Genomic DNA, 20,347 nt, shown 5'->3' with positions numbered 1-20,347 from the left:
AGTAAATATACTTATATATATAAAAAAACAACTAAACAAAAACACACTCTAAAACAAAGAACCCCCCCAACACAACCATCAAACATATTACAGGAATATAACAGTAACAGAAGTACATTTAAACAGGCAATACCTCTAGACCAGTAAAATAAGAAATAAAGGGTTGCCACTTGTGGAAAAATTTGGCTGTGCAACCTCTCAACGTATATTTAATTTTTTCAAGTAAAAAAAAAACATGACATCTTTAAGCCACTGGGAAATAGTAGGATACTTAACAGACTTCCAATGCAACAATATTAGACGTCTCGCTAATAGGGATGTGAAAGCTATGATATCCTTTTCTGTAGAATCAAGTGTAAGTGAGCGATCAGGAATCCCGAATATAGCAATCAGGGGACAAGGATGAAGCGTTACCCCAAGAACAGTTGACATAATAGCAAAATACCATGTCCAGAAACCTTCAGAGCTCAGGACACAGAAAAAACATGTGGCTAAGGTGAAAAGGAGAGCCATGGCATTTATTACATTTGTTTTCCACTTCTGGATACAATTCAGAAAGTCTAGACTTAGAGAAATGCACCCTGTCTGTGTATGACCTTAAATTGAATGTCCAAGACGAGCACAGGAGGTGGAAGACCATACCCTCGCTATAGCCTGTTCCCAAGACTCCTCATGTATTTGAATTCCTAGTTCCCCTTCCCATGTGCACTTAAGCTTAACATTTGAGTGGTTACTAAAAAACAGGATAGTATCATAGAGTTTCGAAATGGTTCCTCTGTGATGAGGAATAAATGATAGCGTAGTTTCCCACTGCTGTTCTGGAGGTAAAGAGGGGAAATTTGGGAAACACTTGGCAACAAAATTTCAAATTTGAAAATAGCGAAACAAATGGGTAATAGGGAGACCATAACGAGGAGACAAATTGGCAAAACTATCGAAGACACCATCCACATATAAATGTTTGAACTGTTTTATACCCTTGTCACACCACACTGAGAATGTCAAGTCCAAGAGTGAAGGGGGAAACAAATGGTTGTCGTTTAGAGGACCCGAGGAAGATGGCATTGCAAAATCCGTCTAAACTGAAACCAGATCTTGAGTGTGTTAAGAACCACCTGATTATCAGTATACAGAGAGGGTTTTATGAGTAAAGAGGAATAGAACAAAGCTGGTATAGAGGAGCCCTTACATGATGATAGCTCCAATTTACACCACGAGGAGCCAGAAGATTTTAGCCAGTAGCAAAGTTTATGGATGTGAGCGTAGTAGTAGTAGTAGTAAGCTAGAAAATTAGGTAATGCAAGTCCTCCACTAAATCTGCATCTCTGCACTATAGTTTTAGAAACCCTAGGTGACTTCCCTCCCCAAATGAAAGAACCAATAATCTTGTCCAGTGAAACAAAAAAATGTTTCGGCAAAAATAAGGGAATCGACTGAAATAAAAATAAAAATTTTGGTAAGATGTTCATTTTAACAACATTAATCTTACCGATTAAAGAAAGGGGGAGATTACCCTATCTTTGAATATCAGATGTAATCCTTGATATAAGGGGAGTCAAATTAGCTGATTTAACCTCCTAAGACCCGAACTCTTCCACAGCATGCATTTTTAATTTCTCTTTGATATTTGGGCATATTGGGACCCGATGAATGTAAAAACAAAGAATTACCACATTTTTTTTTTTTTTACCTAATTTTTGTTTCTAAGAAAAATGAGAGCCACATATGAGGATATTCGTTTAAAATTTTGATAGAACAGTAGCAGTATAATGTCCTCGTAAGTGGATATCAGGCGCTTGTAGAGCAAAATCGAGTATTTTGGTCTAAATAACCCAAAATGTGGTTATTTTGGGTTATTTAGACCAAAAATAACCACATTTCTCTATCTGGCCTTAACCCTAGGAGGTTAAGGCCAGATAGAGAACAAGTCACATTAATCCCTAAGTATTTAAACCCCGATGGACCACTTGCTGATTTCTAATCCTCTCCTAAAATGTCAATTTCCAAATCTTCGTTCCATGCATTTTTCTAGCAAAATACTTTAGTGAGACCTAGAGATGGAAGTCAATTACTGATGTCACTTCTCTTTTCTCATGGGTGTTTTAAGAGTCACCACCATCGCTAAGTAGGATATCAAAGACACATTCATGAAAATGATTTGCATGCTGTGTGGTCAAATGTTTGTGCATGTCAGAGGTATATCCCCACTTTGCTGTAATCAGTGTTGGGCTCATTACTCGAAAAAAGTACTTAGTAAACAGAACAATCTTCTTAAAAGTAATGCAGTACGTTGCATAATTACTTCCAGGGGAAAGTAATTCAAATTATGGAAGGTTCTCAAGCAAAAGCGCTTCTAGAAAATTTTCCATCAGTGGTATTAAAAGTTTTATTTTAAATTTGTATACAAATCATTTGCAGAAAATTTTCACCTTTGTTCAGATTACATACGTTCAGTTGAGCCTTCAATTGATTCTTTGGTAATTTCTCACTACATCCTCTGTTTTTCACCTAACCTAATGGAATAGTTCACCTATTCAAGAAGCTATTCATTTTCCAGTATAATCTGTAAGGTATTTTAACTTATGGTTGTTTGCTCTGCCTTTAGGACTTTGGAGATTACCAGGACGGTTACTATTCTGTGCAGACCACTGAGGGAGAGCAGATAGCTCAGCTTATTGCTGGTTACATCGACATCATCCTTAAAAAGGTCAGCAGCATTATACATTTCATTGACAACATGGATGCTTTGATGGGGGATGAAGAATTTATTTCCTAAAAAAATGTCAAAAAATACTACAACACCATTTTGTCTAGTGAGATTTCTTTTGACATGTCACTCTTTCCATGTCACTCTGTAAGTATTCAACGCAATAGAATTTCTTTACATACTACATATGTTACATATGTGCTGGTGTGTATTTATCATCATACCATAAGGTGATCTCAAGTTCTGTGCTGACGTTTCACAAAGAAGATATGAAACACGAAGTCCTGCGTCTTTTCAGGTGTTTTACAAGCCCAAGCTTGAAAGTGGCTGCTCTTACTGCAGCACAACACTGTTTATCTTCTCTGTGCTCTGTTAAAATTTATTTAGTTCTTTAAAATATGTGCCTTTTGCTTGACAACTGGATTACCACTCATGGCACTTTCACACAGGACTGTGGACCCAGTGTGCTCGTCAGTGAGTCTGGTGTACTTTTGATCACAGTGTCGTTTTTCATATCATCATTGGCTTTTCCAGTCAAACTGTTAATGCCTACTCATTTTGCTAGACACTATGGTAGTGTCAAGAAGAGCAGTGCTTCCCGACCAACTGTTCAAAGTTGCATAAAAGTGATAGAAAAACATCTTACTAGGCAGCTGTCTTTACTGAAACTCATGTTTTTAATCTTTTCTTTATTTTAAAACAAAAGAAAATATAAATCCTTTAAAACTGAATTTGATATAATCCAGTGTGTCACCACATTTCTTTCTCTTGACAGAAAAAGAGCAAAGACCACTTTGGCTTGGAGGGGGATGAAGAGTCAACCATGCTAGAAGACTCTGTGTCACCCAAAAAGTAAGTGTATGAGTGTTACCACTGAATAGTTTTCTGTACTTGACACGTACAAGTTTCACTGAATGGTATTCCAACGATACTCCATCCATCCATGGAGTATCCAGCTTTCCTAAGTCACCACCAGGTAGTTATTTGTTGACAGTGTAGCTCCTCTCTTCAGCTTAGCGTTCAAGAGTTGCAGCTGAAGAGACAACTACATTATTACAAACCGGATCATTGACCTGCACCTCAGGGCTTTCAAAACTAGGTTCTTTCTCATGCCACTCCAGGTCCACGGTGTTGCAGCAGCAGTTCAACAGGGTCGGCAAAGTGGAGACAGGCTCAGTGGCCCTGCCAGCCATCATGCGCTCAGGAGCTGGTGGACCAGAGAGCTTCCAGATGGGTTCCATGCCTCAAGCTAAGCAGCACATAACCAGTGGACAGATGCACAGAGGACATATGCCTCCACTGGTATGACAGAATGATAAGACATGAAACAGAAATTGGAAATTAAACTGTAACAGTAGGCTTTATTTTCTCTTTCCTTAAAACTTAAATATGGCAGGCTAACATCCTCATAAACCCACGTGAACGTGCAATGCCAGAATCCTTACTGAGCAGCCAATGTTGATCTGTAGCACTGAAGTGACACTTTTATAAAAATTAGGAATTGCATATTTGTGAATTTGTTTTACAGAAATCCAAACAGCCAAGTACAGTTTAAAAAAATGCATTCATTATGTTTTTAGTTATAGGAGCAATTTCTGTTATTTTATTGTTTCAAACACAGAATTATATTCACAATTTCTTTTAATTTAATACATTCGCTTTTTTTATCAACAGACTTCAGCACAGCAAGCCCTGACTGGAACCATTAACTCCAGTATGCATGCTGTCCAGGCTGCCCAAGCTTCACTGGATGATTTTGATACTCTGCCTCCATTAGGAACAGATGCAGTGAGATTTTACTTCATTTGCTTGGACTGATTTAAGTGCTGATTGTATTGATTGTATTGATGATGTATAGTGAAGACTCCATTCTAAATGGATTGTTTTTTTGTTTTCTTTTAAGGCATCTCAAGCTTGGCGCAAAAACAAGATGGATGAGTCCAAACATGAAATCCATTCACAGGTGGATGCCATTACAGCAGGCACAGCCTCCATGGTCAACCTCACTGCGGGTAGGAATAGTGGAACATCTCTCTGTTCTTGTAATCATGCTTTTTTCAAAAAAACACTCTATGGAAACTGTATGTATGCTCCTGGTGCACGTTTTTTCTGCTGATATTAATCACAGAACTCTGGAAGTTATTGAGTAAACGCAGCATTGTTGACTTTAATGCACTATGCACCTCAACATTGAGTCTGTGACTTGGTTGCTAAATGTTTCCTCTTTGCAATAACACCACTTACAATTGGCCATTAAATAGCTAGGAAGGAAGAATCAATTGTCTACTAATTGGAAGTTTGGTGGTTTGAATCCTGTTTGCTCCAGCCTCCATCTCACTTTAGCTGGAGTGGTCAAGATATTGAACCCCGAGTTGCTCCCAATGCAGTTAGAGTGTGAATTAGAGTGTGAATGTGTGTCTGAATGCTAGCTAAAAAGCACAGATGTAGAAAAGAGTCCTTGTAAGAATGTGTGTGTGAATGGGTGAATGAGACATGCTGTATAAAGTGTTTTGAGTTCTAAAGTAAGGATAAAAACACTATATAAGAACCAATCCATTTACCATTTGTTGCAATGGTGTCATTCTATTACACTACCTATTACAGCAAGGTCTTTACAGTTTTCACAAATGCTTGTGAAGCGAGACTGCGTGGCTACATGCTTTGTTTTATACACCTGGAAAACACCTGAATTCAAAGATTAAGAGAACTGTTCAAATGCCTTTCCTCATACAATGTGTATTATCTGCACTGACAATGTGACTCTTAAAATACATTGAGGCATTTTATTCATAATTTCTTATCAAACCGAAAATACAACTATTAAACATTAAGTTTCCTGTTGGTCAGGTTCATTTGCAGTAATGATAATACGAATTTGGAAGACTGGTTGTCCTTCAGCGTCAGTTCTCTTAGTATAAATTTCACTGCTCACTTTGCAGTTTTTGAGTTTTAATGCTAACATGTTCCCTACTTTGCTATGCAAAGCATTCACTAGTTTTGCATTTGGATAGGGTCAGTGTCACTAAAGGTAGAATGAGGCTACCTGGACCCTATGGTAGTTGTACAAGTAGTCCAACTCCTCCAGGATGGCATGTCAATGTGTTCCATTGCCAGAAGGTTTGCTGTGTCCCCCAGCACAGGCGTTTACTCCGAACTGGCCAAGGTTATAGGAGGTCCTTAACCCATTAGCAGGACCAGTATCTGCTCCTTTGTGTAAAGAGGAATAGGATGATCACTGCCAGTGCTACAAGATGACCCCCAAAAGGTCCACTGGTGTGAATGTCTTCTCACCAGAAACAGAACTCATGAGGGTGCCTGAGGGCCCAACGTCCTGTAGTAGGCCCTGTGTTCACTGCCCAGCATTGAGGACCTGATTACCATTTTCCATGGAATACCAGAACTGGCAGGTGGACCACTGGGGTTCTGTGCCTCACCCTGAGCATGTGGAAGATGTGAAAGAGTCTCAAGAAGCTGTTACGAAAGTTATGCTTTCTGTAACATGGGCAACAGCACCATGACTGCCATTAAGAATCAGGATTAAATCCTCTGACCCCTTGTCAGACCCTATTGCCAATGCACTTGCTGGTGCATTGGCATGCAGGCAGTTCCTGGAGGATGGCCCCCACATTTGCCTGACCTAAACCTGTCAGAACATTTTTTGGGATATTATGTTTCTTTTTATCTATCCGACGTCGTAAGGTTTCACCTCAGACTGTCCAGGAGCTCAGTGATGTCCTGGTCTAGATCTGGGAGGAGATTCCCTGAGGACACCATCCATAGTCTTACTAGGACTATGACCCAACGTTGTCAGCCATGCATACAAGCACATGAAGGCCATACAAATTACCCGGCTGCATTGTTTTTTTCACTTAGATTTTTTGGGTTTCTTTGAATTCCCCTATAGTAGGATAATTTTCATTTACTTCAAATGATGTAGCATCCTTTCATCCCAGCAGATATCCAGTGTTATTTTTTTCCATTGATATCTGATCTGTTTTCTGAGTACTTTCTGAATTTGTTTCTTATGCAAATATAACAAGCGTCCTGTAGGAGATAAAGCACAAATCTCTGCCTGTGTCTGTCTTTAGGTGATCCAGCAGAGACAGATTACACAGCAGTAGGCTGTGCTGTTACTACAATCTCCTCCAACCTAACAGAGATGTCAAAGGGTGTTAAACTTCTGGCAGCACTTATGGAGGATGAAGGAGGAAATGGACAGCATCTGCTTGGTGCTGCCAAGAACCTGGCCTGTGCTGTCTCTGAAATGCTAAAGACTGCCCAACCTGCAAACACAGAGGTACACAGCCAAACTAAAAGGAAGACAGAGATACGTTGTGTTTTTCTACTCTTTCTTGTTTGAGGTCAGTAATATCTTTTGGTTCCAGCCTCGTCAGAATCTGCTGCAGGCTGCTGGAAATGTGGGCCAAGCCAGCGGAGAGCTGCTTTCCCACATAGGCGAGGCAGACACTGATCAACAGTTCCAGGTGTGCTCATCATAACATTTATTATTGTAGTGTTTTGCTGTTTTGGTAGTTCTTCGATTTTGCTGTGTAGCAATAGGAACTACTATTGTATATGCAAGACAAAGTATGACACATTAGATACTATTCACATTCATTTGACAAGACTCTTTTTCCTGCCCTGATATCATAATATTTATTGACTTGATACAAATTTAATACATTTCTGGATTCAACTAATTTCTTTTCAATGATAAGGTATGCTAACTGCTGTTTGCTTTTGGCAGGACATGCTGATGCAATTGGCTAAAGCTGTGGCTAATGCTGCAGCAGCTCTGGTGCTCAAAGCAAAGAATGTGGCCCAGAAGACAGAAGACTCAGCCCAGCAGAACCGGGTCATCGCAGCAGCAACTCAATGCGCTTTGTCCACATCTCAGCTAGTGGCTTGCACCAGAGTGAGTAATCTATTGAGAACTCGACTTTAATACAGTGTTCACCGTCTGATAGGGACAACTGTTGACTGAAACTGAAATGTTCTTTTTGCATTTGAGCCAAGCCTAAGGTCTTTCTACTTTTCTGTCCCACCAATAATCCTATCCCTCTTCAAGGTGGTGGCTCCAACAATCAGCTCTCCAGTGTGCCAGGAGCAGCTAATTGAGGCGGGCAAGCTGGTGGCTAAGTCAGTAGAGGGCTGTGTTGAGGCATCACAGGGAGCGACCAATGATGAGGGTCTCCTGAAACAGGTGGGCATGGCTGCCACAGGTGTCACACAGGCTCTTAATGAGCTCCTTCAACACATCAAACAATATGCCAGTGGAGGCCATCCCATTGGACGTCATGGAGAAGCCACTGACCGCATTTTGGATGTCACTGAGAACATCTTTAGCTCTATGGGAGATGCTGGTAAGTGAAGGAAGCTAAAACTGTTTCCACAGGATGGCTTTGGATCCTTTTGTAATTTGAAATGTTTATAGGCTTTTTTTTATACCCATAAAATTACATTCTCTAGAATGTGTTGTGAATAATCTTGGTTTCCAGGAGCACCACTGGTTTACCCCAAATATGGAATAGCATAGTTGAAGAAAAGCTGACACACAGGATATTCCATATATAATATCTATATATTAGAAAAGTCAGCATTTTTTTCACTTGTCACTGTTAAAAAATAAATTAAAAAATTTTGAAGATGTAATGTACTGGCAATGTAATATAGCAGTTTTCTGACCACTGAAAGCGCTTTAGACTACAAGTAACATTTTCACCATGCATTCATACAGTGCTTCATATTATGCACTTCAAACTCATCATCTACCTTATGTGCATGGCAATTTTTGAATCACCAGTTAACCTAAAATGCATGTCCTTGGACTGTGGGAGAAGCTGGAGTACTCACAGGAAACCCATAGTGGTTCAGTGGGCACATTTAAACTCACAGTGAGGCCCAGCCGGAGTTCTTCTTTCTGTCAGGTGACACTAACCGCTCCACCAGCATGTTACCTGATCATATCTACATTAGTCTAGTTAAAAAAAATATTCTCAGACTTCTTTTTAAGAGGCTAGTGCTAGAAAACAGTATGTAAAATCATGTAAAAGTAACTTTGTAATGGTAAGCTAAGTGATTAAAATGTGAGATGATCTTGAAAATGCATTATTACCTTATTATTATAAGTTTTACAGCTTGAAAATAACAAAAAAGGAAAAGAAGGTTTTACAAAAGTTTTACATATACTGTGATCCTTGCGTACTTCTATGTATGTTTCTGTTTGGAGGCTTATGACAAGGACATCTACTTCTGTGATATTCTTGGCCTGTCTTGCATCAGCTGCTCCTCTAATTATCTGTAATTTTTCAGTAATCTTTGGTTCATGTTTGTGACTGTTGATGCCTCAAAACCTTGAGCTTGTGCCTCTTGATGTTGTCTATAATCAGCAGCTTGCTTCCAGACTTTTCTGTTTTTAACCAGACTCCCATTGAGAAATCAGTGGGACCTATATATAACAGGTGATATTAGCTAGTTGCGATACACCACTATCTGGATTCATAACTGAAGATAAATCCATCCATGAATTTTCTGGGGCTGGGTCTCCAGGACAGCAGCCTAAGCAGAGAGCTTTGTCTGAGGGAACACCGAGGCCTTCCGAGGCCAGCCAAGAGATATAATCTCCCCAGCGTGCCTCCTTCCGGTGGGACATGGCCAGAACTTCACCCGGGAGGCATCCTTGGGAAAAACACACTTGAATAATTTGTGTTTGCTATATAGTTTGTCCACCAGATGGCAGTCTATAACTTCTTTGCTAGGAACAAATATTTGAAGCACAGCAAACAACTAATCCACATTTTTTTTGTGAAAATAAAATAGGATTATTTTCGAACTGCTTTATGGGATTATTTTAGTAAGCACCCATAAACAGCTACACATAACTAATGTTAGGGAGATCCATTTATGTTTTGTGAAAAAAAGCATCAGTCTTAAAAATCCTAAATCATTTCAGTTTTTTGATTATAATATTCTTCTTGTCTGTTATCGTTTAGTTTAACCTCCACTTTTCATGCTAATTATATTACGTTACCTTTTCTACATTCTTAGAACCTTCTGTTTTGTGGGACATGGTTAAGGAGTTGATTATTTAGAAAGAGTTTTTATACTATGCTTGCTCAGAATTTTAAAATAATATTTTTTCTTTAGCTTTCTGCCTTCTAAAGATCAGTTTATATTCTTCTCACACAACTGTTGGAAGGACGAAATTTTCTTTATTGTTTTTTTAATCATCACATATTTCTCCATCTTTCTTTTTTGCAACACTAGGTGAGATGGTCCGTCAGGCTCGTATCCTTGCTCAAGCCACGTCTGATCTGGTCAATGCTATCAAGATGGATGCAGAGGGAGAGTCTGACCTAGAGAACTCACGCAAGCTTCTTTCTGCTGCCAAGCTGCTGGCTGATGCCACAGCCAAGATGGTGGAGGCCGCTAAGGTCTGCCTTTGTCTTTTTTTTTTTTTTAAACTCTGTGGATAAGACTGTGTTATCATTTTGTTGATTTGTTAGTTTAATATATAATGTGAACATTTTATCCCAGGGTGCAGCAGCAAATCCCGACAGTGAGGAACAGCAGCAGAAATTACGAGAGGCGGCTGAAGGTCTCCGCATGGCCACCAACGCTGCGGCGCAGAATGCTATCAAGAAACGCCTAGTCAACAAACTGGAGGTAACACCCCCAACCGGTTTGGAAGATAGCTGCCTCTCCCTGAACTTGGTTGCGCTGGAGTTTTCTTCCTGTTAAAAGGGAATTTTTCCTTCCTACTGTCACCATCATCTGATTGTTGGGGTTTTCTCTGTATTATTGGAGGGTCTTTACCTTGCAATATAATGCACCTTGAGACAACCGTTACTTTGATTTGGCGCTATATAAATAGCATTGAATTGATTTACCCCAAAAATGCTTTTAAAATGATGTCTGATGCTGATGCAGCTATTTCACACTCAACCACGATCGGTGGAACTCTATGAATATTTCTTAAACACTTTAGTAGAGCGTCTCTTTTGGGAATATAACTAAGTTTAACTTTGTGGCCTGTCTGACGTGATGCTTAATTATAATACTGGCTTCAGTAACTTCCTATTTTTAACTTTAAAAATAGGAAGTTAAAAAATTTGCATCTTATTATTAGTTCTGTCTGAGTCATTTCTCTGATTATTGCTAGTCTTGTGCTCTTTGCTGTTTTTTTTGACTTGTCGTGTTCCTTTCTTCTGGCAGAACGCAGCCAAACAAGCAGCAGCAGCAGCCACTCAGACCATTGCTGCTGCACAACATGCAGCCTCAACCAACAAGAACCAGGCCGCCCAGCAGCAGCTTGTTGTGGGCTGCAAGGTAAAAACTCAGTACTTGCTTGGTTTATATAAACATATATGGAACTAAGCTTGCTATGTGGAATCAACAATCAGTGGTGCGAACAGTAAATTTCATGGAGGTTTTGTGTCTTTTTTTTAAAAAAAACATATGTGGACAACCTAATATCGCCTTGTAGTGATTGACCCGACACACTGTATCACTTTGAGGAGTATCACTTGAGCTCACTGTCCCACTCCTCCCCTGCAGCTGAGCCACACCTCCGCCACACGCCTATTAATAAACTTGATATACTCAAAGAAATGATAAATAAAAATTACATTTTGTACTCTTTCTCATAATTAAAACAATGTAAAAAAACCAGAGTATTCCCACTAAAAGTAAGTACATGCCTTTATCTATTATCTTTCAAATCTGTGAGAATCAGACGATCCACACCAGGTATGATGACTAGAACCTTTTAAAGGAGGGACAGACTGGAGTGTACAGAGGTTTCTAAACCCTTCAAACTGAAGGATCTGAATGCGACTGTCCACCTTAGCAAAGTTATGCTTGTTGTGTTAAGATATTTTTAAAAACTGTATTGTGTGTGTGTGTCTCCAGGCTGTCGCAGAGCAGATCCCTCAGCTGGTTCAGGGAGTCAGAGGCAGCCAGTCTCAGCCTGACAGCCCAAGTGCACAGCTGGCTCTCATTAGTGCCAGCCAGAACTTCCTGCAGGTGACTGTCACACCACCAACTTCACTGAGTGACAGCAGACTAACAAAACAACAGAAGAGTATAGCTATGTAACTGTGGTACAGTCATGATAAACAGCCACAAACAGATTGTGGCCTCATTGTTTTGAGCAACAAATCTTAAAACACAGACAGAGTAACACTGTTGTTTGTCACTGGGTTAGAAATCTTTTCTGATGATTTTACTGCAACCTGGGAATTTTCTGTGTCACAAATGTGTCTTTTTTACGTAGCTAAATCACTGATAACTTATGCCATGCATAAGATGCAACCTGGTTGCATCTTTCAGTTTAACTTTTTTTGTGATTTCTTGCCTCTTTGGAACTAAAGGAGACCACCCAAACACATTGGAAAGTGTGTCATTGTATCACTGGAAAGTCAAGATGTTGTCTATTGAACACATTTAGTAGTAACTTCGTAGGGTAGCTCAAATAAGTCAAAAGATATAGACCAAAAACACATTTCCATTATAGAGGACATAAATGAATAGGCTGGGTCTCAGTAGCTTAAGGGGAGATGAAAAAGAATAGTCAGAAATCTGGAAACAATATGGCTTGGCACTGTCTATATTTTCATTGAGTTTTTTTATTGTTTATATGTTTATTTACACCGTTATTACCTAGAGATAAGAATGAGGAGATGTAAACGCACCTCTAGCAAAAGTTTTAGGCAAAGCAAACACTTTATAGTCCATTTCTTTTTTAGAATGAACTGCTTTAAATCAAAACCAATGCAACATGTCTCTCTTCCCTCTACCAGCCCGGTGCTAAGATGGTTACAGCCTCCAAAGCTGCTGTTCCCACCATCAGTGACCAGGCTTCAGCTATGCAGCTCAGCCAGTGTGCTAAAAACCTGGCCAGTGCCTTGGCAGAGCTCCGCACTGCCTCACAAAAGGTAGTACTAATTATATATATTCATCAGTTTGATTCTGAGAAAGATCTCAGCGTTCATTGTACTGTGTTAGCTGGAGTCAGCAAAGTGAGTGAAAGAGCTAAGAAACACTCATGCATGTTTGAACTTTTGTGAAATGATATCATACAGGAATGATCTAATTCTTTAAATTTCTTTTTACTGTTTTAGATTAACAAATACATGAATTTCCAGATTTCTAACAGATGGCCTATTTTTTGGTCAATGAATCAAGTGAAGCAATCATGGTGTAGAAATTGTTTCTGATTTTTTTGACTGATATCTAATTCACACAAGATGTAACTATGTTTTATTTAACTAATCACAGATATTTTTGTGTATCTTAGGCTCAGGAAGCTTGTGGACCACTGGAAATAGACAATGCTCTGTCAACGGTGAGAGATTTGGAAAAGGAGATCCAAGAGGCCAAGGCATCAGCTGAAGAAGGCAAACTTAAACCACTGCCAGGAGAGACGGTAAGGCACACTGAAATAGCTTTGGTTCACTGGACAACACCATGAACGAAGCATAAACATAACATTTTTTTTAATAATAATAATTGGTGAGTTATTTTCAAAAAGTAGGAATGGTTGATAATGTTTCTTTCCATGTCTTTTGCTGTGTTGTTCAGCTTGAGAAATGCTCCCAGGATCTGGGTAACAGCACCAAGGCTGTGAGCTCAGCCATAGCCCAGCTGCTGAGTGAAGCCACCCAGGGAAATGAGAACTACACTGGTGAGTTTAACATAACCAGAATGATAGAAACATACCATAATGTCAGCTATTAAGTATATTTTTTGTTTAATAGGAAAAATAGTATAATAAAGCTTTACTTGCAATGAGATGTGACAGGATGAAACGGCAATACGAGTCTGTCACTTTAAACATGGGGTTGTTTCTGATCCCAGTCAAATGTTTATAGTAGGGCCTTTACCTTACAGTATAAAGCACATGTGGCATCTTTTGTTGTGATTTGGTGTTGAGTGATATACCATTCTTAGGGCATAGGCTTTAGTATGGTGTCATCCCATGCTTTGCCGCTATAACAGCTTCAACTCTTCTGGGAAACCAAATCACAACAGGAGTCACCTCAAGCCGCTTTATATTGTAAGGTAGACCCTACAATAATACATGCAGAGAAAAACCTAACAATCATATGACCCCCTATGAGCAAGCACTTTGGCGACAGTGGGAAGGAAAAACTCCCCTTTAAAAGGAAGAAACCTCCAACAGAGCCAGGCTCAGGGAGGGGCGGCCATCTACTGCGACCGGTTTGGGTGAGAGAAGGAAGACAGGATAAAAGACATGCTGTGGAAGAGAGACAGAGATTAATAACAAGTATGATTCAATGCAGAGAGGTCTATTAACACATAGTGAGTGAGAAAGGTGACTGAAGAAGAAATACTCAATGCATCATGAGAATCTCCCAGCAGCCTACACCTGTTGCAGCATAACTAAAGGAGGATTCAGGCTCACCTGATCCAGCCCAAACTATATGCTTTAGCAAAAAGGAAAGTTTTAAACCTAATCTTAAAAGTAGAGATAGTGTCTGTCTCCCGAATCCAAACTGGAAGCTGGTTCCACAGAAAAGGGCCCATTCTACTTTTAAATACTCCAGGAACAACAAGTATGCCTGCAGTGCGAGAGCGAAGTGCTATAAGGATATTAAGATAAGATGGGGCCTGATTATTCAAGACTTTGTATGTGAGGAGCAGGATTTTGAATTCAATTCTGGATTTAACAGGGAGCCAATAAAGGGAATCCAATATAGGAGAAATATGCTCTCTCTTTCTAGTCCCTGTCAGTACTCTCACGGCAGCATTTTGGATTAACTGAAGGCTTTTCATGGAGTTTTTAGGACATCCTGATAATAATGAATTACAGTAGTCAGCCTAGAAGTAATAAATGCATTAACTAGTTTTTCAGCGTTGCTCTGAGACGGACAGTTTGTAACATTTCTCATGGAATCAACTGAAGAAATAGGAACCAGTTTTGTTTCACTCACTCAATCCTTGCATTAGGTCCCTGTTTAGAGTGAAGTGGTTCAACAAAAAAACAACAAGACAATCTTGAAAATGGTCAAGTGGAATGTCTGGACTAAAGATGAGTGATGCAAAAGAAATGACGAGTGACTCAAGAATATTGCATTATACTACATTTCAAAATATCTTTTTTATTAATTTAAACAAATTAGACCTAAGGCATTCCCAGACTGTAAATTTTGTATTATGTCTTTCTACGCACCAAAGTTTCTCTCCTCTGTCCTGTTGGATCCAGGTATGGCAGCCAGAGATGTGGCTCAGGCTCTAAAGTCACTAGCTTCGGCTGCCAGAGGAGTCGCTGCTACCACAGATGACTCAGCAGCACGTAGTGCCATACTGGACTGTGCTGGGGATGTCATGGACAAGTCATCCAACCTTATTGAAGAGACCAAGAGGGCCATTGCTAAACCAGGAGATGCAGAGAGTCAGCAGAGATTGGCCCAGGTTAGAGCCAGACCGAGAGATTACAAATGCTTTTGTTTGGTAGCTACAGTAGTTTATTTCTGAATGTTTATATGTCTTTCATATAATAATGACAATCATCATGTGCATGTGTTTCTGTGTGAAGGTGGCTAAGGCGGTTTCCCAGGCCTTGAACAGATGTGTGAATTGCCTTCCTGGCCAGAGGGATGTAGACAATGCCATCCGCACTGTGGGCGAAGCTAGCAAGTCTCTCCTGGCTGATTCTGTTAGTACAAAATTAACAGTTTTTAATAAATGTAGATTGTAGTTACTGATAAAAAGATCTCAGGTGAATAGTATTTTTCACCCTGAAGCTACTCTATTAATCAACCAAGTTTCATCACCTACTGTTTTTCATAATTTTCTTGATCTCTCTTTTTTCTCTTCATTTTTTTTTTACCTGTGAAACACAGTAGCACAGCAAAACTAGTCTTTCTTCACCAGAATTGTACATATCATGGAACCCTGGAAGACAGTCTTTGGAGACAAGTTAATTGTGGATGCTTGAGGATGAAAACCTAATTTATGAGTCAGGCTTAGTTGCTTACAGTTATAACCAAAGTTATAACCAGTTGTAGCCAATATTCTTTTCTATATTGCTACTTGCAGTATTAGAATTTTTTTCTTCCCAACATAGTTCCCATCTAGTGGAAAGAGCTTCCAGGAGGTTCAAGCTCATCTCAACGAGGTTGCAGCTGGTCTAAATCAATCAGCCAATGAAGTGGTCCAGTCATCCAGAGGAACTACCCAGGACCTGGCCAGGGCCACTAGCAAATTTGGACAGGAATTTAGCAACTTCCTAGAGGCTGGTGTTGACATGGCTGGAACATCTCAGGTCAGTTTGAATGAGTTACCACCAGGCAAACTGTGGTCTAATTTTTTAAACATTATTTATGAGTTTTATATAGTCAAAAATGTACTGCCCTTTGTATCGTTGTGGTGTACCACACAAAGAGCAGACCCAGGTTAATATTCCAAGAAGCTGGGTCATCATGACACATGATTTAGGTGAAAAAATATTAACTGCAAAAGCCGTAGAGTTTTCAGTGTCTTCACACTTCTTCCTTTCCTCTAGTCTAAGGAGGACCAGACCCAGGTGGTGTCTAACCTGAAGACAATCTCAATGTCATCAAGCAAGCTGCTTTTAGCAGCTAAAGCTCTGTCCACTGATCCTAGCTCCCCCAACCTCAAGAACCAGCTGGCAGCAGCTGCCCGGTAAAACCCCCCCACAAAAAAACCCCCAAACCAAAATAAAAAAATCAATTTTCTGCAGCTTTGGTTTTAACCACTTATCTGTCTTATCATTTGTCTTTGCAGGGCCGTTACAGACACTATAAACCAGCTTATCACCATGTGCACTCAGCAGGCTCCAGGTCAGAAGGAGTGTGATAATGCTCTCAGAGAGCTTGAGGTAACAGCCACCATCAAACAGTTTCTCTTTTTCATCTTTTCTTTAGCTTTAGCTTCCCATGTCCCAGACGCATCATAAAAATCTCTAAAAATATATAATAATAATAATAAAGAAAACGATAAACAATCAATACATTTCAGTCATATAGAGGTTGTGTGACACTCAGCTGAGTTGTACAGTTTAACAGTGTGAGTTTGTCAGGAATGTATGCTGTGTTTGTGTGCAGTCAGTGAAGGGGATGCTGGAGAACCCGACAGAAGCAATCAGTGAGCTGTCATACTTTGACTGCATTGACAGTGTCATGGAGAACTCCAAGGTACTGTAGAATACACATCATTAATGCCTTTCTTTTATGGTTTTAGTTCTGTTTTTTAGGATTTTCAACATTGGGAGTTCCTGTCTAATTTGGACAAGGTAATAGACTGGAAACAGTAGAAGCGTGGGCTGTTTCTCCCACAGAAAAAAAGAGGACGTGATTCTATCAGATCACATATTCTTGGTCTTATTGCATCAATTTAGACAATATCATCAGAATCAGAATGCTTTATTAATCCCTAAGGAAATTATGTATGTGTACATTATGCCTATTAAAGTGTCATGTTTTTTTTTTGCTGTGAGCTCCATCGGTTAGACAATAACTAAAAGCAAATTTCTTGGTAATGATAAAAGATGAAATAAACAACATAATGAGCCAAAGCAAACATGTGATACAAGTTTTAATTTCTTCTTGTTTTTCAACACCTTAAACTATTTAAGTATTTAAGCAATTTGTTTCGTCAGCAACAAAGTACAAAGCTTTGATGGAGACTATAATGTTATGGTTCAGTCAGTGCTTTGTCAGTGCTTTTGCTTTACTCAATATCATCATTAAATGTGTGATGCTCCACTCTTTGATTTCTGATTCTCTTGTTATTTGTCAATAGGTCCTCGGTGAGTCCATGGCTGGTATTTCTCATAATGCCAAAAACTCCAACCTGCCAGAGTTTGGTGACTCAGTCAGTACTGGCTCCAGAGCTCTTTGTGGTCTGACTGAAGCAGCTGCACAGGTAAAATCCATACTGTAGATTACTGTATTATTGCCTTAAGACAGCAGCTCAGAGGCAAGTGAAGTATGCTGGTAACATGTCTAGTTTGGCTTGCTACACACTAGAAGTATTTACATACAATGAACTTATAGGTGATTTTATGTCTCTAGGCTGCCTATTTACTGGGTGTATCAGACCCCAACAGCACAGCAGGTCAGAAGGGCCTGGTAGACCCTGCTCAGTTTGCACGAGCTAATCAGTCTATTCAGATGGCCTGTCAGAACCTGGTGGACCCAGCTTGTACTCAATCCCAGGTAAATGCTTGCCTCACTGCAAGTAATTGTCAGTTTTATCAGATTTCTTTGACTGATTATTGAGTCTGAATGTGATGACCATTACTCTCCCCATGCAGGTGCTCTCCGCAGCAACCATAGTGGCCAAGCACACCTCTGCGCTCTGTAATGCCTGCAGATTGGCCTCCTCTAAAACTCCTAACCCTGTTGCCAAGAGGCAGTTTGTCCAGTCAGCCAAAGAAGTGGCCAACACCACTGCCAACTTGGTCAAATCCATAAAGGTTTGTAATAAAAGCCATATCAAACACACATCAGTGTCATTCATACACACACACCCACAGCTTGAGTGAAAAGGTTAATTATGGTGTAGTGACAAGTATTAATTTACAAACTGAACTACAGTCAATTATATTTAACTATCATTTAAGAATAGGATTTTCAAAAAATGTAAGAAAAGTAATAAAAACATGTAAGAAATGTCTTTACTTTTAGTTCTCGTCAAACTGGTCAGACATATTAGGGTTGTAGAACATATGTTTACCTAGACATGTCTTCTGGCCTTTATCCAGTATACATCTGAAAGTGTGTAAAAATGGAACAGTCAAATCCATGTTTTCTATAATAAAAGAAAACTAATAAAACTCATAAAAAAGGATTAAACAAGAGCTCACTAGCTCACTTTTGACAGCTGTATTATTTAAACCTCTTCTTCCTTGCTACATTACACTGCTCTGGGAGGTAAACAGCTAGTCTTCTAGAACTAAATAGTGCTGAAAAATTCTTATGGAAGTCATGTCTGTGTCCCCTGCATAGGCTTTGGATGGAGCCTTTAACCAGGAGAACAGAGAAAAGTGTAAAGCTGCCACTGGCCCTCTAATAGAAGCTGTGGACAACCTGACTGCTTTTGCCTCCAATCCTGAATTCGCCAGCATTCCTGCTCAGATCAGCCCTGAGGTATTTCCAAGAGCTGCCATTATAGCATTACTACGACACTAATGTGCCCTGTCATATCATTACAAGTTGCAGAATCTAACATCAGGAGATTTTCATATTCTCAGATAGATCCTGATTTGTTATTCTCTGGTTCAGGGTCTTGCAGCTATGGAGCCCATTGTGGCAGCAGCTAAGACAATGCTGGAAAGCTCCACTGGCCTGATCCAGACTGCCCGTTCTTTGGCTGTCAACCCCAAAGACCCGCCCAAGTGGTCCGTGCTTGCTGGACACTCCAGAACTGTGTCTGACTCCATCAAGAAACTCATCACCAACATGAGGTAGACTCTGCTCTGCACACTGGCCTCTTCCACTACTACTACTGTCTGGGCTCCCTCTCAACCATTACACCTAGAAAACAGTGTAACAGCATATTATGTAAATGAGCATGCATAATATAAATAATGCATAGATTTACAAAATATTTTGTGTTATTTTGTAATGATCACAAAATTATTATTGGCCATTAAGTCTTGCATCATTTTCTATGAGTAACGTGTCATTTAACCCAAACTTTGGAATAGTTTTGTATCAGACTTTAGAATGACATATATAACATATAAGGGGGGTTGTTTAGTTTGTTATAATTATTATAATAATAACTGTATAGCACTTAACACAGAGTTAAAAAGTGCTTCACAGTTCAAATAAAAGCCACACAAACATACAGACACATAATCAGCTACACCGGCAGGCATTCACTCCAACATAGGCACATACAGTCAAATAGTTGCAAACTATGGCCAAAAATGAAAGGGAAAAGATGAAGGGAACACTGACCTGGAATGAAAATTAAAATAATCTAAAAAAAAAAAAAAAAAGCCCAAACAAGTCAAAATGTAAAAAACTATAAAAGTAAGAATTGGTTCTCTGCTTAGATTTAGTCAAGCAGGTTATAAGAGTGTGTAGTAATTACACCCTTTATCTCATGTGTGCAGAGAAAAAGCTCCTGGCCAGAGAGAATGTGATGATGCTATTGAAGCACTAAATGGCTGCATCCGTGAAGTTGATCAGGCCTCTCTGGCAGCCATAAGCCAGCAGCTAACACCACGAGAGGACATCTCAATGGAGGTAAACATGCACACTCCACTATTAGTTTTTCACTGACTCTGTATGAATGCAGCAAGAAAATTGAATTGCTGTATCCTATACAAAATAAAAGCATTACACTTGATTGTTTGTTGTTTATTCTACGTTGAACATATATGTATGTGTCTATATGTATCTAATTTCACCTACTAAACCCCTGAAAAATCATGGTATGGATGTTACTGCCCCCCACAGAATATTTCTCTCCCGATCCCCTGAACAGCCTGTGCATTGGTCCATGCTAGTTAGAATTACCATTTTACAACAAGGAAAGGGGAAAGTTATTGTGAGGAAACACAAACGGTTCAGGAAGCCACTGTGATGTAGTGTAGTTCAGCATGCATTGTTCCTTGACCTGATGTGTAATAAGTCTGTTGGT

The 20,347-nt window shown here is 39.6% G+C and overlaps 1 protein-coding gene across 2 annotated transcripts in view; it reads left to right on the top strand.

Moving 5' to 3' along the window:
* The window catches only part of tln1 (talin 1), a 56,996-nt gene that overhangs the window by 21,301 nt on the left and 15,348 nt on the right, over window positions 1-20,347 (top strand). For both annotated transcript variants that reach the window (XM_063477913.1, XM_063477912.1), the window contains exons 12-39: window positions 2,606-2,707; window positions 3,483-3,559; window positions 3,829-4,009; window positions 4,382-4,495; window positions 4,611-4,719; window positions 6,796-7,004; window positions 7,093-7,191; window positions 7,455-7,622; window positions 7,776-8,070; window positions 9,974-10,140; window positions 10,244-10,372; window positions 10,922-11,035; window positions 11,618-11,731; window positions 12,508-12,642; window positions 13,005-13,133; window positions 13,289-13,391; window positions 14,934-15,142; window positions 15,267-15,386; window positions 15,798-15,995; window positions 16,236-16,375; window positions 16,478-16,571; window positions 16,798-16,887; window positions 17,495-17,617; window positions 17,767-17,910; window positions 18,009-18,170; window positions 18,703-18,843; window positions 18,979-19,160; window positions 19,818-19,950. In XM_063477913.1, coding sequence (XP_063333983.1) covers window positions 2,606-2,707; window positions 3,483-3,559; window positions 3,829-4,009; window positions 4,382-4,495; window positions 4,611-4,719; window positions 6,796-7,004; window positions 7,093-7,191; window positions 7,455-7,622; window positions 7,776-8,070; window positions 9,974-10,140; window positions 10,244-10,372; window positions 10,922-11,035; window positions 11,618-11,731; window positions 12,508-12,642; window positions 13,005-13,133; window positions 13,289-13,391; window positions 14,934-15,142; window positions 15,267-15,386; window positions 15,798-15,995; window positions 16,236-16,375; window positions 16,478-16,571; window positions 16,798-16,887; window positions 17,495-17,617; window positions 17,767-17,910; window positions 18,009-18,170; window positions 18,703-18,843; window positions 18,979-19,160; window positions 19,818-19,950 — 3,981 coding nt within the window. The remainder of the gene's footprint in view (window positions 1-2,605; window positions 2,708-3,482; window positions 3,560-3,828; window positions 4,010-4,381; window positions 4,496-4,610; window positions 4,720-6,795; window positions 7,005-7,092; window positions 7,192-7,454; window positions 7,623-7,775; window positions 8,071-9,973; window positions 10,141-10,243; window positions 10,373-10,921; window positions 11,036-11,617; window positions 11,732-12,507; window positions 12,643-13,004; window positions 13,134-13,288; window positions 13,392-14,933; window positions 15,143-15,266; window positions 15,387-15,797; window positions 15,996-16,235; window positions 16,376-16,477; window positions 16,572-16,797; window positions 16,888-17,494; window positions 17,618-17,766; window positions 17,911-18,008; window positions 18,171-18,702; window positions 18,844-18,978; window positions 19,161-19,817; window positions 19,951-20,347) is intronic.

This window comes from Pelmatolapia mariae, linkage group LG7, assembly GCF_036321145.2.
Source record: "Pelmatolapia mariae isolate MD_Pm_ZW linkage group LG7, Pm_UMD_F_2, whole genome shotgun sequence".
Taxonomy (NCBI): Eukaryota; Metazoa; Chordata; class Actinopteri; order Cichliformes; family Cichlidae; genus Pelmatolapia; species Pelmatolapia mariae.
Note: the sequence above shows the minus strand (reverse complement) of the source record. Positions and strands in the feature narration are given on the sequence as shown.